This window comes from Hylobates moloch, unplaced genomic scaffold (assembly GCF_009828535.3).
Source record: "Hylobates moloch isolate HMO894 unplaced genomic scaffold, HMol_V3 SCAFFOLD_257, whole genome shotgun sequence".
NCBI lineage: Eukaryota > Metazoa > Chordata > Mammalia > Primates > Hylobatidae > Hylobates > Hylobates moloch.
This window is the reverse complement of record NW_026652532.1, coordinates 9,137-25,589: the sequence shown is the minus strand read 5'-3', so window position 1 is coordinate 25,589 and position 16,453 is coordinate 9,137. Positions and strand designations below refer to the sequence as shown.

Sequence of the window (16,453 nt, the reverse complement as noted above, 5' to 3'; positions counted from 1 at the left end):
CCCTATGGTCCCTACACAGCTGCTTAGTAAGAACCATTCACTCCAAGGAACCTGTGCCCTGTGCTCAATGATGGGGACTCAGGAGCTGTGTCCTCTCTGGCCTGGCAGAGTCCCCTAAGCAGAGACCTGTGTATGGCCTCGGCAGGTGCTTCCTCCCAGGGCCCTCCCAAGGGGGAAACGAAACCTTCCTCCTCCTCAGTCTGCAGTGTGAGCTGAGCTTCAGCCCCGGGTTCGGGGAGGGGCTGGGCAGTCCTTGGATGGGAACATATTTGCATGAGCAGCCCCTCCTCTGGCAGAGGATGGAGAAGAAAAGGAGACCTGGGGCAGCTCAGGCCCACTGTTAGGGCTCAGGGGCTGTGTCCACCATGGCCTGGACTCTTCTCCTTCTCGTGCTCCTCTCTCACTGCACAGGTAGGGAAAGTCCTTATAAACTGAGTCTCAGTGTCCAACCTACATCATCCCCTGTGGCTCAGACCTACAAGAAGCTTTACCCTAGGAAGTGCCTTATAACCCATGATGTCTGTTTTCAGGTTCCCTCTCCCAGCCTGTGCTGACTCAGCCGTCTTCCCATTCTGCATCTCCTGGAGCATCTGTCAGACTCACCTGCACACTGAGCAGTGGCTTCAGTGTTGGGGACTTCTGGATAAGGTGGTACCAACAAAAGCCAGGGAGCCCTCCCTGGTATCTCCTGTACTACCACTCAGACTCAGATAAGGGCCAAGGCTCTGGAGTTCCCAGCCGCTTCTCTGGATCCAATGATGCATCAGCCAATGCAGGGATTCTGCATATCTCTGGGCTCCAGCCTGAGGATGAGGCTGACTATTACTGTTGTACGTGGCATGGCAGCTCTAAGACTCCCACAGTGCTCCAGACCCATGAGGAAGTAAGACAAAAACCTCCCCTCTACTCTCCTGGTCCAGTGAAGTCACCCCTGCTTGTGGCTCTGACCAAATCTAGCTCAGGGGGTGACATCTGTTGTCACATTAACAGCACTGGAGCTCCCACAGACAAGTAGGTCTAACAAAGTCCTACTTTGCTCACATTTCACAGGCAGACATCCCTCGCTCAGGGGTAAAATCTCTCAGTGTTGACATTGAAGAAGGCAAGAGGGGTGGGTTGAGGTTCATCTCAGCCCAGAGTCTAGCAGTGACTCAGAGATGCTGCTGGTCTGAGAGTTTTAATATGAGGTTTGGGATATAATAGAGGGATGCAGATGGGAATTGTATTCTGTATATCAGTAATGAACCATCAGTAATTGAAAAGTCAATACACTGAAAATAGCATAAAACATGAAATACTTTAGGATAAGTATGACAAAAATTATTGTTTTACACACTAGAAGTCATAAAACATTGCTTAGATGCAGGTCTTAAAGAAGACCTGAGTAAATGCAAATCTAATCCTTTTTTTTTTTTTTTTTTTGAGACGGAGTTTCACTCTTGTTGCCCAGGCTGGAATGCAATGGCATGATCTTGGATCTCGGCTCACTGCAACCTCCACCTCCTGGGTTCATTCTCCCAGGTTGAATTCTCCTGCTTCAGCCTCCCGAGTAGCTGGGATTATTGGCATGTGCCACCACGGCCGGCTAATTTTGTATTTTTAGTAGAGACCGGGTTTCTCCATGTTGGTCAGGCTGGTCTCGAACACCTGATCTCAGGTGATCCACCCGCCTCGGCCTCCCGAAGTGCTGGGATTACAGGCGTGAGCCAACGTGCCCAGCCCAGATAACCCTTTTTTTTTTTTTTTTTTTTTTTGAGAAGGAGTCTCACTCTGTTGCCCAGGCTGCAGTGCAGTGGCACGATCTCGGCTCACTGCAACCTCTGCCTCCCCGGTTGAGGCAATTCTCCTGCCTCAGCTAGTAGCTGGGACTACAGGCATGTACCACCACGCCCGCCTAATTTTTTTTTTTTCCTTGTGGCAACGGGGTTTCACCATGTTAGGTCTTGATCTCTTGACCTTATGATCTGCCCGCCTTGGCCTCTCGAAGTGCTGGGATTACAGGCGTGAGCCACCGTGCCTGGCCCCAGATAACCCTTTTTATGTCAGAGTGTGGAGAATGTTGCTGCAGCAGGCGTGGGATGGGGGATGGCTGGGTTGAGACTGTGCTGTCACCTGCAGTGTGCACCTGAGGTGACATGGCTCTGAACATCACTTTCCCCAGTGAAGGCCCGAGTGACCTATTACTTGCTTCTCAGAATTCAGGAACTAGATGACTCTAGGAGAGTGCACAGTAAGCTTTCTGCATATTCTTTCAAGTGATTTCAAGGTCACTGACTCTTTATCCAAGCCTTAAACACAAAATCCACAACCATCATTCTTGTGTAAAGAGACCATTCTTTGTTTTTTGTTGTTGTTTTTTTTTTTTTGGAGATGGAGTCTCTCTCTGTTGCCCAAGCTGGAGTGCAGTGGCGCGATCTCAGCTCACTGCAAGCTCTGCCTCCCGGGTTCACGCCATTCTCCTGCCTCAGCCTCCTGAGTAGCTGGGACTACAGGCGCCCGCCACCATGCCCAGCTAATTTTTTGTATTTTTTAGTAGAGATGGGGTTTCACCGTGTTAGCCAGGATAGTCTTGATCTCCTGACCTTGTGATCCGCCCACCTCGGCCTCCCAAAGTGCTGGGATTACAGGCATGAGCCACCGTGCCTGGCCCTAAAGAGACCATTCTAACAAAATTGCATATCACCTCCCTCCTTGCTTTAGCATGTTCCAGAGTGAGGACATATCTCTCCAACACATGAGAATATCGGTGATCTCATGTTGGCAGTTTCTAAAAAAGCTGAACACACTCTTAGCCTACAATTCAGAACCCTAGCTGAACTGAATATACTTCTAGCTATTTAACTAAATGAGCTACATGTGCCACACAAGACCCTGTACCCAAATGCTTATAGCTACTCTGATGATAATTGTCAAAGCTTGAAAACAACCAATGTGTCCTCAATAGGCAAATGGATCCACAAGCCTTTGTAACCCATAAAATGAACTATTATTCTACAGTAAGAAGGAGGTACCGGGGCACAAAAGAATATGCAGAAAGCTACGTGCATATTGCTAAATGACAGAAGCCAGTCTGAAAAGATGGAAATTTTGATGGTGGTGGTGGTGTAGGGGGCAGGAGCCTTGGGAACCAGTGCCTGCCTAGAGTCCACATGACTCCCACATTTACCAGAGGGTGCTGTGGGCCACGCACCTGCTTAGGGCTCCTCAGCTGAGAGCCCCCTTTTTCTTGCTTCATGAAGGTGTTGCTGTGCCCTCTCTAGGGTGAAAGTCTTTCTTCTTGTATAGTTTTTCTTTTCCTCAGCTGTAGTTCAGACTGAGGTCAAAGGAGGGGCTTGCACAGTCTCCAGAAATGGGGAAGATTTACGTGGAGTCCTCCTACCCTGAGGATCAGTGTGACGAATAAGAGGTGATGGCGGGCTCAGTGCTGGTTATGGACTCAGGCAGCAGAGCCTGGGGCATCTCCACTGTGGCCTGGGCTCCATGCATCCTCACTTTCTTCACACATTGCACAGGTGGCTGCCTGCAGAGAATTCAAGGGAGGCTCCTGGATGTCACCTGCGATGATGACCTCTCCCTCCTCTCTGGGAAGCAGGCCTGATCTGTCCTCACTGTTCTCTGTATTGTTCCCTTCTTGCAGGGTCTTGGTAGGAGGATGTGTTCACTCAGTCCCACTCTGTGTCATGGTCTCTGGGACAAAAGAACACCATCTTCGGCACCTGGAGCAGTGGTAGCATTGAGAGCAAATATGTGCATTGGTGCCATAAGTGCCTGGGCAGTGTCCCCACCACCGTAATCTACAATGATAACAAAAGACCCTTCAGTGTTACGCATTGGTTCTCTGGCTCCAGTAGCTCCATCCAACTCTGCCTCCCTGACCATCTCTGGGCTGCAGTCTGAGGATGAGGTCAACTACTACTGTCATTCTTGTGATAGCAGTGGTAATCACACAGTTCTCCAGACCCATGGGGAAGTGATACAGAAACTCCCCAGAGTGACCCCACCCTGGCTCAGCTCTCAGCCTGCCCCTATCAGCTCTCTCCAATTTCCTGCCTGAATGCTGGAGGTGGACTTGTCTACTCATGACTTCCCCAATTTTCTCTCCAAAAATCCCAAATCTCTCCCTCTGTATCTTTGAGTTATCTTCTGATACATTTACTATCAAGCCTCTCCTCTTCCCTGGGTACAAGTCAAACAACATGGCCTCCCTCACCACTTCTGGGCTGAAGCCTGGGGACTGTGCTGATTTTTATTGTTTATCACAGGACAGGAACCTTGAGGACTGCATTGTGTGGGGGCCCATGGGGAAATGAGATACAAACCTGTGAGCTCCTCCAACCTATTCACTGCACTGAATCCTGTAATCCCAGCATTTTGGGAGGCTGAGGCGGCCGGATCACGAGGTTAGGAGATCGAGACCATCTTGGCTAACACGGTGAAATCCCGTCTCTACTAAAAATACAAAAAAAAAAAAAAAAAAATTAGCCGGGCGTGGTGGTGGGCGCCTGTAGTCCCAGCTACTCGGGAGGCTGAGGCAGGAGAATGGCGTGAACCCAGGAGGTGGAGCTTGCAGTGAGCCGAGATTGCACCACAGCACTCCAGCCCGGGTGACAGAGCGAGACTCCGTCTGAAAAAAAACAAAAAACAAAACAAAACAAAAAACCAAACCAAACCAAACAAAAAACCTCCCTTCCTCTATCTGGACTTTGCTCAGTTACCCCTGCTGATGGCTCTGGCAAGTGGAGCTCGGGGTGACTTTTATTGTGAGCCCCTGATTTTCATCAGAAGAACAGATCTGACAATGCTTATCTTTTTTTCTTTTCTTTCTTTTTTTTTTTTTTGAGATGGAGTCTTGCTCTGTCGCCCAGGCTGGAGTGCAGTGGCGCAATCTCGGCTCACTGCAAGCTCCGCCTCCCGGGTTCACGCCATTCTCCTGCCTCAGCCTCTCCGAGTAGCTGGGACTACAGGCGCCCGCCACCTCGCCCGGCTAATTTTTTGTATTTTTAGTAGAGACGGGGTTTCACCGTGGTCTCGATCTCCTGACCTCGTGATCCGCCCGCCTCGGCCTCCCAAAGTGCTGGGATTACAAGCGTGAGCCACCGCGCCCAGCCATCTTTTTTTCTTAAGTTTAACTTTTAGGCTGATGCATTGTTCTTACGTCCTTACTTCATTCACCTTGCTCAGGCAGAAATTTCTTGCCTGGAGATTAAAACAAACACACAAGAAACCAATCCAACAAAAACAAAAACAAAACCACCACCACCACGACAACAAAAACATTGCATGGGATTCGTTGGTGGAATTCAAAGGGGTTGATCCCATCCATGCCCAATCAGAGTCCAGGAGTGACTCAAAAATGCTCTGCCCTGAGAACTTCAATATGGTTTTAATGATGCCACACCAACATGCAGAGGGAATTGCATTCTATGTACTTGCAATGAACCATCTAATAACAGAAAAGCAATAGCATTTATAATAACATCAATATAAAATGCTTAACAAGAAAATGAGAAAAAAATCAATGTCTTATAACCTGAAAATAACAAAACATTACAAGGGAAATAAAAGAAATATTAAATAAATAATGTTTTCCCAGTTTATTTTTTCCATATTCCCATTTGTGTTTTCAAACAATCGATATGCTTAAGACAACAGCTCATTCCATTTTTTAAAATAGATTGACTCCAAGGTCTTCCTATAAAATACGTTTGCAGTGAATGATAAAGTAGACATTTCAACAAAGAAATTGAATTTTTTAAAGGCATCAGTGACACATCCCCCTGGGTTAATCCTAATCAATTTTCATATGCCCTGTTTCTGAGAAATGGGTGAGTAACATGTTGGTTTTAAAATCCAGAAGGTCATTTTTTTCAGATGTGTAATAAAGAGGAGCCAAGGCATGACAGCTTCAGTTAGGGAAGAGGGTGGGGCAGGTGCAGGACGTGCTGCCCTGTGGCTGATGGACAGAGTGTGGGTGCAGCAGGCCGGAAGCTGGCTGCTGCTGGGCTCAGACTGCTGTCAACTACAGCATGCACCTGGGTGACATGGTTCTGATTGTCCCCCACCCCCCGTGAAGGACCCTGAGACCTCTTACCTACTGCTCAAAATTCAGGACATAGAGGGCCTTTTCTAAGAAAGGGTGCAGGGTAATTTTAGGATCACTAACTCCACTTCCAAAGGCTTAAAAGTGGAACTCACTTCCGTGATTTCTTATGCAGTGAATATGATAACCTTTCTCACAATATTATAGATCACCTCCATTCCTTGCCTTGGCCTGTCCCATACAGACTGGGCATATGTTTCTGCACACATGAGGTGTGTTGGGCCGATCTTGTGAGGTTATGCAGAGCGAATAGTCTTGCATGTCGGGGAATCTCTTATTCCTTGACCTGTGCTTCCTGTCACTGACTCTCAGGGTCTTTGTGGGGACCTAGGGTCCACGATTCATGATCTGCCTATACTTATCACAGACAGTTTCATAGAACAGAATCCAGAAAAGAGCCAGAAAAATCAGATGGGAATTCAAAGTTGTAAGAAGGATCCTGTCCTTTGCTCTGTGAGCAGAATTGTAAAAAGATTTGAGGTAGTTCTGCCTTCTCTTTGGGTCTTAAGAAGCAGGACTATGGGTGTCCCCATCTTGCCTTGGGTCCCCTCTTCCTCACTGTCCTGACACACGACCCAGGCACAGGCTCCTGAGGTCCCTGTGGGTCTCTCTCCCAGCTCTGCCCACCACACAGTGGACCCTGCTCTGTGCTTGTAGGTCTCTGTGTGTCTCCCAGCTGGTCTGGCCTCCTGCTGGGGCTCAGCCCTCAGAACTGAAGGCAATGTCTACTGCCCTGGAAGACACAGCACGGGATGGAATGGTGTGCCTTGGACTCCTCAGCATCCAGGATATCTCTGGACTCATTGAAACAACCAGAATTTTAGAATCTTGGTTCTCTTTTTGCCTTCATGTCAGTCTCCCTCAACAGCTCTCTGTTCTACCTTAAGGATGAAGATGAACATTCTTGCTCAGGGCAAGGGATAGGCCCAGTCCTGCTCCAGCGCAGCAGACCGATCAGGAGTGAGATTCTGCATCCAGGAACATACAGCCAATGACACCCATCAGATAGTGCCAAATACATGGAGGTCATAAAAATGACAGCGTGCATCCAAATAGCTTCATAAAACAAACTCTATTTTCCAAAACTCAGAGTTCCAAAATATGTGCCTCTATTAATCAATTATCAAACACTTATCAGGCCAGTCCCCTCTTTTCTCTGCCCTCCAGGAGCTGTGATGTAAGCATAAGGCCACTGAAAAGGTGACCTCACGTAGATATATAGTTCTAATAGTGTATCTTAATATCTTTTCCAGATAATTTTGAATATTTCTCTTAATACTGCACCAAACTGTTACAAATGGAAGGTTCCTAAATGTTGGTTGCAATGTGGTCAGAAATAATATCGATAAACTTTTTGGATTCTATTAAATTATAATCAATTGATTTTTCCTGCAATTTGAATGCATCTTTTATTCATACATGATTTTATAATATTATGCATTGGTCTTTTGAAAAATATTGTTACATTGAGTTATGCCGTTCTTCCAAATAATGCCATCGTAACTTCTAAGACAAGATTAAAAAGTCACATTCCTTAATATGAGCATTGCTTTTACCCAGGAAAACATTTAAATATCTGCAAGATGTCAACCTTATAGGTGGGGAAACACATTTTCTAAATTTTGCTTGTGAGCTGAAATTTTGACAATGCCTATAAACATTGTGGATTGTTTTCCATGAAGTGACAGGTTCACTTTGCAAACTTTTAAGAAAATTGATTTCAAATGTAAATTTAAATAACAATGTTTTTTCTGTCAGGCATTTTCTACATTATTATTAAGATTTATTTCTTGTGGCATGAAATTCTCATATTGTATGTATAGTTCAATTTTCTTAGAATCTTCCCAGTGTTGGGCAATCATAACCATGATCTAATTTTAGAATATTTGCATCACCCTAAAAGAAACCCAATACACATTAGCATCAGTCCCCGTTCCTTTCACCCGCAGATCTTAACAAACACTCATCTACTTTTTTTCTTAATGGATCTGTCTGTTATTGACATTTCACATAAATAAAGTCATCTGATATATATTATTTTGTGATTGGCTTTTTAAAGTTTGCATACTGTTCTCAAAATTTTTTCACATTGTATAAAATATCAGTACTAAATTCTTCTGAAATTTTCAAGCAATATTCCATTATATGGATATGCTACATTTTAATTATTCATTTATAAACCCAATTAAATATTTAAGATGTTTCCACTTTGTTGCTATTAGGCAGTCATGATATACATTTTGATACACACACACACACACACACACACGCACGCGTGTGCGCACACACACACACACACATATTTCCCTGAGTTATGTACCTAGGAAACCTCAGTCATACTGTAACTCTATGTTTAACATGTTGAGTAAGTACTAACTTTTTTCTAAAGTGGCTGCCCTTTTTAAAATTCCCACCTGCACTGTTTCGAGTATATTTCTACATATCCTTATTAACAATTGCTATGATCTGCCTTTTTAAATATATGTATCCCAGTGAACCTTTTTGGAATTTTGTTTTCGTTTGTTTGTTTGAAACAGGGTCTGGCTCTGTCACTCAGGCTGGAGTGCAGTGATGTGATCTCGGCTCATTGCCACATCCCCTTCCTGGGCTCAAGCCATCCTCCCACCTCAGCCTCCTAACTAGGACTACAGGTGTGTGCCACCAAGTCTGGATAATTTTTGTGTGTATTTTTTGTAGAGACAAATTTCACCACATTGCCCTGGCTCATCTCAGACTCCTGGGCTCAAGCAATTCTCCCACTTCAGGCTCCCAAAGTGCTGGGATTACAGGCGTGAGCGACCACACCCAGCTTCCAGTGAACTTTTAAAGATTTAATGACTATTCATTTTTAAATGTGTGGTAGAATTAAACATAGACACTATCTGGGCCTCAGCTTTTCTTTGAGGTTACTAGCATTATTATTACTAATTCAGTCTTCTAACTTGTCAATTCTGATTCTCCATTTGTTCTCGAGTTAGTTTGGGTAGTTTTTGTCTTATTAGGCATTTGTCCCTTTCATCAAGGTTATCTAATTTTTAACATGAGTTTTCTTCTGCTATTCTTTCACTATTTTATTTCTTTATATAAGGTACTTAGTAATGTCTTCTCTTTTTACTGATTTTAGTATTGGAGTGATTTTTTTCTTCAACTCTCATTTTTTGTATTAGTCTAATTAAAGGTTTGTCAATTTTGTTAATCTTTAAAACACTTTTGGTTTTGATATTTTTCTTATTGTTTTTAGAGTTCTCTTTAATTAATGTCTACTCTAATCTTCATTTCCTTCCTCCTGCTTGCATTCATTATATTTCATTTGCCTTTCTGTTTTTCCAGATTTTTAAAGTAGAAATTGAGGTTACTTATTTGAGATCTGTCTTTTTATTAATATGGGCATTTATAACTATAAATGTATCTCTAAACAGTGCTTTTTGCTGGGCATGGTGGCTCATGTCTGTAATCTCAATCCTAATGCTTTGGGAGGCCCTGGTAGGAGGGTTGCTTGAGGCTAGGAGTTCAAGACCAGCCTAGGCAATACAAGGAGATCCCTATCTCTACAAAAACAAAAACAAAACCCCCACAATGCTTTAGTTGCAGCATATAAGTGCAGCATTTTAATATTTTTATGTATCAAGGCACTCCTTTCACCTATGGTTACTTCTATGGCCTGTGTGGTGTTTCAGAATATTCTGTTGTGTTAGTCCATTTTATGCTGGAAAAGACAAAAAAGTCTCACCTAGGAACTGCAGAGACAAACACACCCCTGCAGACACATTGGGTTTACTCCACTGAGTTCTGTATTAAACTTCCGACCTACAGATCTGTAAGAAAATATGTTTCTGTTGTTTAGGGCACCCTACAGTTACAGAAGCAATAGGAAATGAATACCACAATTTGTGTCAAACAGGACCTGTATCGTGGTGTGTTGGGTTTTGAAGACCATCCACAGGCTCCATGACAAACCTCAGGACTCACAGAACTCATAAAAGCTGTTCTCCCAGTTGTGGTTTGTTGCTTTATTATAATGTGATCATGCATGTTAAACATCAGCAAAAAGAAAGGCACATGATGAGGAGTCCAGGAGAAATCAGGTGCATGCTTCCAAGCGTCCTCTCCAGAGTCGTGTGGACAAACACAATTCCCAGCATCTGTGTGTGACACCATGAGTGTAGTGTTTCTACCAAGGAAGTTAAATGTGGCTTTGATGTGTAGGGTTGTCAATGGGGGTCAGACTTGTAGACATGCAGGGCGTGCAGTGTGAACACTTGGACCCAGCAGGCACCAAGCCAGCTGCTCCTCTGACCAGCTCTCAGGGATGGCTCTTTATCCACATCCATCCCACCGCCCCCAGCCCTGCTCACTTTGCTCCCTGTGAGGCGCATGAGAGGGTGGAAAAGCTGTGGCTTTTGCTGAGCCATTCTTGTAATTTTCCCTCAATAAAGGCCATTTCGTGTCAAGACCATGTGACTTTGTGGTGTTTGCATTTGCAGGTGATACCCAGTGAGGAAAATGGCTTCTCTTGAATGTGAGCTTTTGGTAGCATGGACCACCTGAGCCATTCTGGGGGCAGGAGGCACCCCTTTATGTTGGTGGAAGCTTTATTGGTTGAAATTGTCACTGCCAAACTGGTGAAGGGAATATGTTGAATATCTCAGAAGTCCAGACCCTTTGAAGTACTTGAGAACATGAATGAAACAACAGAGCTGATCTCTTAAATCTTCATCTCTATTATGAAAGTTCTTTTGAGCTCTAAATTCAAAAAGAAAGTGGAAAAATACACCCTTTTCAGTCTGCTTTTTTATGGATGGAGCATTCTGGCCCTTTAGGTCCAAAGCCAGTCCTCAGGCAACCCCTGCCAAGGACACATTTATGGAAATATTGAGCTCATTTGCCATCACAGAAGGGACTTTTCTGAGGACTAAATCCAAACTGGAGCATGAACCACCCCACAAAGACGGTCACCACTTTGCCACACTTGTCTGTGTGGCCTCTTGATGTTAGTGTCCTGACCGGGAGGGCAAAACTTCCCCGCACCTCAGTCATTTTTCATGGACTGAGGAAGGCAGGTGGATTTGACACAGGAGTGATTCCTAATAAAAGAATGTCCCAACTTTATTCCTCAGCCTGAGGATATCAATAGGAATAGGACAGACTTTGCAGCCTCTATATATCTTGTTCCAGAGACAAGAGACCAGAAAACAGACCATATTTTTACCCATGGCTGAAACAGGTCTTCCAAAATGGCATCCCAGAAAATCTACTTCTGGATAGTACAATACGTTTTTTCCTTAGGATGATAATGTAGGTGACATCATTCAAATGGAAATTTGGAAATTATACTTAAAATTGCAAAATCATGTCTTTTGTGACATCAGACATCTCCTTGAATAGGAAAAAATGACTGGGACAAGGAAACTCATAGGGAAGAATTGTTGGGAATTGTGCTCACCTCTGCAGGTGCTTATTCCCTTTGGGGTCTCTATATCAAACTTAGTACCAGCACACCGACACTGTTTGGATCAGGTGGGTGGTGGATTACATTAATCAGGGCAATCAAGTAAGGAAGCGGATTTCACTGCAAGAGTTTTTTTTTCAAAAATGTGAAATTTGAGGCTTGGATAGACTTAGAAGATTTACAGTTTAAAGGGAAAAAAAGGACTCTGAGAAGCAGATCATGACTGTAGCTGGTAATAATAATAAAGTAAGAGGTAGTAGAAGTCTTATCACCATAAACCATAAGAGGAAGGACACAATAATAAAATACAACTTTTTAGGACACCAGAAATTAGGCAGCTCATGACTGTGATCCTGGAGATAGAGCGAGAATGAGGTCAGCCCTGTGATCACCCTGGTGTTCTGCCCGAAGCAATTCCCAGACTACACCTCAAGCCGTAAGAAGAACAGGCTGGTCTCGCTGCACTGATTTCAAATCTTACAACTGAAATGGTTGGTATATCAGCAGCAGAGTAAGAGAGAAGAGGGAGCCAGGCAGAGAAAGGGCCCCACATATGTGCATAGGGTCCCCTTGCCTTCAGATGCATCTTAAGAAATATAAATAGAATTAAACCTCATAAAGTAAGCAAAAAACTGCTATCAAAGAATTAACTTCCATTGGTGGATAGTAACCCAATAAATGACTAGAGCTCAGATGAAACAGAGACTTCTGAGTTTTCACCCACCAGAGTGGAAAAAGCCTAATGAACCCAGTGGCTGAACGGGCAGGAAGTCTAAACTAGACAGAGCATGGAGGATCCCTTAGAACAACTGTTAAAAATAATGAAAAGCAATCCTCCGAAGGATCAAGCTGAAAGAACACAACAGTACAGGACAAATCATAGTAGCATTAAAAGAAAGACCATAAATCAGAAATCTGCAGCATAATATTAAAATAATCCAGAGTGCATAAAAGTAATTAGATGTTTAAAGAGGCATAAAAATATATTTTTATCTCTGGGGGAATTTATTTGATTTATATTATTATTATATATAATATACATATTAATATTATACATTATATAATATATGAATGATTTATACATGTCTTATTTGTATTTGTGTTATATATTTATAATTATATTTATATCATCAATAAATATTTATAAATAAATATTTATCTAAATATTTATTATACATCAGGGGTATTGCAAATTAAAATACCAAGACAACAATAGGCTCCTATTAGAAAGCCTAAAATTCAATATACTGACAACAGCAGATGCTTTACAGGATGTGGAGCGACAGGAATCCATGCATTGCTGTGAGAAGTGAAAAATGCTACGGCCACTTTTGAAAACAGGTTAGCAGTTTCTGACAAAGTTAAACAAATTCTTAACATGCAATTCAGAAACAACATTCCTAGATATTTACCTGCATGAGATACTTGTATCACGCAAGAACCTGCACAGAAATGTTTATAGCTGCTTGAAACACAATTGCCAAAACATGAAAAGAATTAAATGTGTCCTTAAATAGGTGAATGGGATACACAAGCCCTGATAATGCATACAATGAGATGTCATTCTGCAAGAAAACGGCGTTATAAGGCCACAAGAAGACATGGAAGAAGACTATATGCATATTGCTAAGTGAAAAAAAAAACAGTCTGAAAAGGCTGGAATTGTGAGGGGAGCAGTGGGGAGGGGCATGAGTCCTGAGGACCAGCCCCCGCCCACGGTCCACATGTCTCCTGAATTCACCAGATGGCGCTGTGGCCTAAGCACCTGCTCACCTGCTCAAGCTCCCCAGCTCCGCACATGTGAGCCCGTTTTCCCCTGCATCTGGCAGGTGTTTCTGTGCCCTCTCTGGGTCTTCTCCTTCCTATAGTCTTTTTCTCAGCTGAAGATCCTACTGAGGTCGAAGGTGGGGCTTGCACCACCTCTAAAATGGGGAAGATTTGCATGGGGATTTCCCACCCTGAGCATTATACTGAAAGATAAGAAGGGCTGGTGGCTCATTCCTGGCTGTGGCTCAGGAAGCAGAGCCTGGGGCGTCTCCACCATGGCCTGGGCTCCACTCCTCCTCACCCTCCTCGCTCACTGCACAGGTGGCTGCCTACAGGGAATTCAGGGAGGGCTCCTGGATGTCACCTGGGATGATGACCTCTGCCTTCTCCCTGGGAACCAGCCCTGATCTGTCCTCACTGATCTCTGCGTTGCTCCTCCTTGCAGGGTCTTGGGCTGAGGTTGTGTTCACTCAGCCCCATTCTGTGTCGGGGTCTCCGGGGCAGACGGTCACCATCTCCTGCACCCGCAGCAGTTGCAGCATTGCCAGCAACTATGTGCACTGGTACCAGCAGCGCCTGGGCAGTGCCCTCACCACTGTGATCTATGAGGATAACCGAAGACCCTCTGGGGTCCCTGATCGGTTCTCTGGCTCCATCGACAGCTCCTCCAACTCTGCCTCCCTCGCCATCTCTGGACTGAAGTCTGAGGATGAGGCTATTACTGTCAATCTTATGACAGCAGCAGTTATCACACAGTACTCCAGCCTCATGGGGAAGTGAGACAAAATCTCCCCAGAATGTCCCTACCTTGATCTGCCCTCAGCCTGTCCCCACCAGTGAGGGCTGCATTTTCCTATCTCCTGCTTGAACTTTGGAGGTAAAATTTTCTGTTCATAGTTCCTGCATTTTCTTTCCAAAACACAAACATTTTCTCCCAAGTCTTGAAGGGTGATCCTCTAATCCCTTTGTGATCACTGCATGGAACACACGTAGTTCAAAGCTATGTTTCTAAACATCGGCGCTATTGACACTGTGGGCTGGATCATTCCTTGTGATAAGGGAAGCTCTCTGCATTACAGTTCATTTAGAAACATCTTTTGTGTCCACAAGTCAGACTCCAGTAGCAACCTGCTCGCTGTTATGACAAAAATAATATATCGCTATTTCTGTATATGTCCAGGGAGGGGTCACATTAGTTTGAGAACAGGAGAATGTGGAAAACCTGCATCTATCAAGAAGCCTTTGGCAAGGAATCCCATTCGTACTGCACATGAGGCTGGAGGCATTAGCTCTCTGCTTCTGCTTTCCCATCTGGTAGGAAAACAGGTGCCTAGAACTCAAATTACAGTTTCCATGGATGGATAATGTTCTACGCAAAATGGGGTCAGAAAACCCATTACCTATTCAAATGGAATCTTCTCTCATTCACTGTGCAGTTTAACTTTTGGCAAACCAGACGTCCCACAAATACTTTAAATTTTTACAGAAAGTTCATGAAAATATATAGACCGTCATCTTTATTTATTCTTCCAGGGAGTACTTTTCAAGCATAGGATACAAAGATGAATAATAATCTAACACAAGTTCTTGTATCCTCGGAGTTTAGATTTTAGAATATATGAGACAACAAACAAGAGCAGTCACAGAGCTGAGTGGACAATGATGTCCTTCCTTTTCCCATAGGGCTGGATCAAATTTGGTTCCACCTCTACTTTTTTACCCTCGAACCTACAGTGTCCAGTACACCCCCACTAACTGCATGTGGATGTTTAAATTTAAATTACTTGAATAAGATTAAAAATTATATTTCTCAGTCCCACAGGCTGTGTTTCAACTACGGCATTAACTCATGTGACCCGTGGTTCCCATGCCAGAGAGTGCAGACGCAGGACATTCCCATCATGGCAGAAGATCTTACTGGACGGTGCTGACTTGGACAATTTACTTAGCACAACTTTATCTCTGTTTCCTCACCTTCAAAATGGGAATAAAGTAAAACTCTAACTTATAACGGGCAACACCCCTCTTTGCTGGAAATGCATGTTGTGCCTTCTCACCCTGCTGTCCTCAGGCTTGGTCATGTGACTAACTTTGGCCAATGAGATGAACAGACAGGACATGGATCATTTCTGAGCAGGAGGCGGGAGACTGGCTGGCGCTTTTCCAAGTTCTCCTGTCTCTCTGACATTATGTCATCAGGGGTCTCAGGAGAATTTGGTTTGCCCGCCCACATCCTGGAATGAAGTTGAAGTGAACCAGAGCCACAGCCAATCGCTGCCTGGGACAGCAAGGGGTGCCATCCAGCAGCTCTTCCAAAGGTCTGATGGGTGTGCTCTCAGCGGGAAGCAGCCATCTGGCTCCCAGTGTGGGCCCTACTGCCTGGTGTTCCCTGCAGCCCCTGGGGAGTGCCAGGCCAGGCTCTTCTCATCTTTCATTTTTCAAATAAACACCCTAAAAGGACAGACTTAGGGCACAGGCTTGGGCTGAGACAGTCAGGGGAAGAATAGATTTGTATGAAGGCCACTTCCCTCCCCTAGGGTATGGGCAGGAACAAAAGCAATTAGAGGTGTTCTGTCTACGCGGAGAATCTCAGAAGGTAGAGCCCAGTAGTGCCCTACCATGGCTTTGACCCCTCTCCTCCTCACTCTTCTTACTCCCTACATAGACGCCTGACCCCTCAGATTCTAGGATCATGGCCCAAGGAGGACGTAGGAGCTCTGCTGGGGCAGCGCTCCTTTAACAGGGGCACTAGCTGCGGGGGGTCTGTTCCTGCAGACCCGTGATTCAGCGACGGAGGAATAAAGTACACTGACGCACAGTCTGTTCTGCCAGGGTCCAGCTGAGGGTCCCAGCTGCTTCCAGGCTCCAAGCTGAGTTCTGTAAACAGTTGCGACTGGGCCCTGATCTGCTAGTCAGGCTTGCATTTATTCAGTAAGACTAATTAACAAAAGTTGTGAGTAAACACCACTAGAGGGTAAAGATTAAAGGCCAGGTTCTGAGGAGGCCTAAAGCAAACACCATTTGCGGGTAATAAGCTTCTGCCGACGGTAGGAGGCAGTAAAGTACCGGCGGTAGGACAAAGGTTAGCCTTAAACCCATATAAGTAAGCAAGTTAGTAAGATCAACTTCCCACAGTC

At 44.6% G+C, this 16,453-nt stretch overlaps 2 gene segments (V, D, J or C); both read left to right on the top strand.

The window, feature by feature from the left end:
* The first annotated feature begins 354 nt into the window (after positions 1-354).
* On the top strand, positions 355-1,015 carry LOC116464192 (immunoglobulin lambda variable 5-52-like). The segment is given in 2 exon segments: positions 355-411; positions 531-1,015. Coding segments are annotated over 2 exon segments (531 nt in total).
* Positions 1,016-13,564: 12,549 nt separating this feature from the next.
* On the top strand, positions 13,565-16,099 carry LOC116464193 (immunoglobulin lambda variable 6-57-like). The segment is given in 4 exon segments: positions 13,565-13,637; positions 13,762-14,071; positions 15,191-15,240; positions 15,982-16,099. Coding segments are annotated over 4 exon segments (524 nt in total).
* Positions 16,100-16,453: the final 354 nt, after the last annotated feature.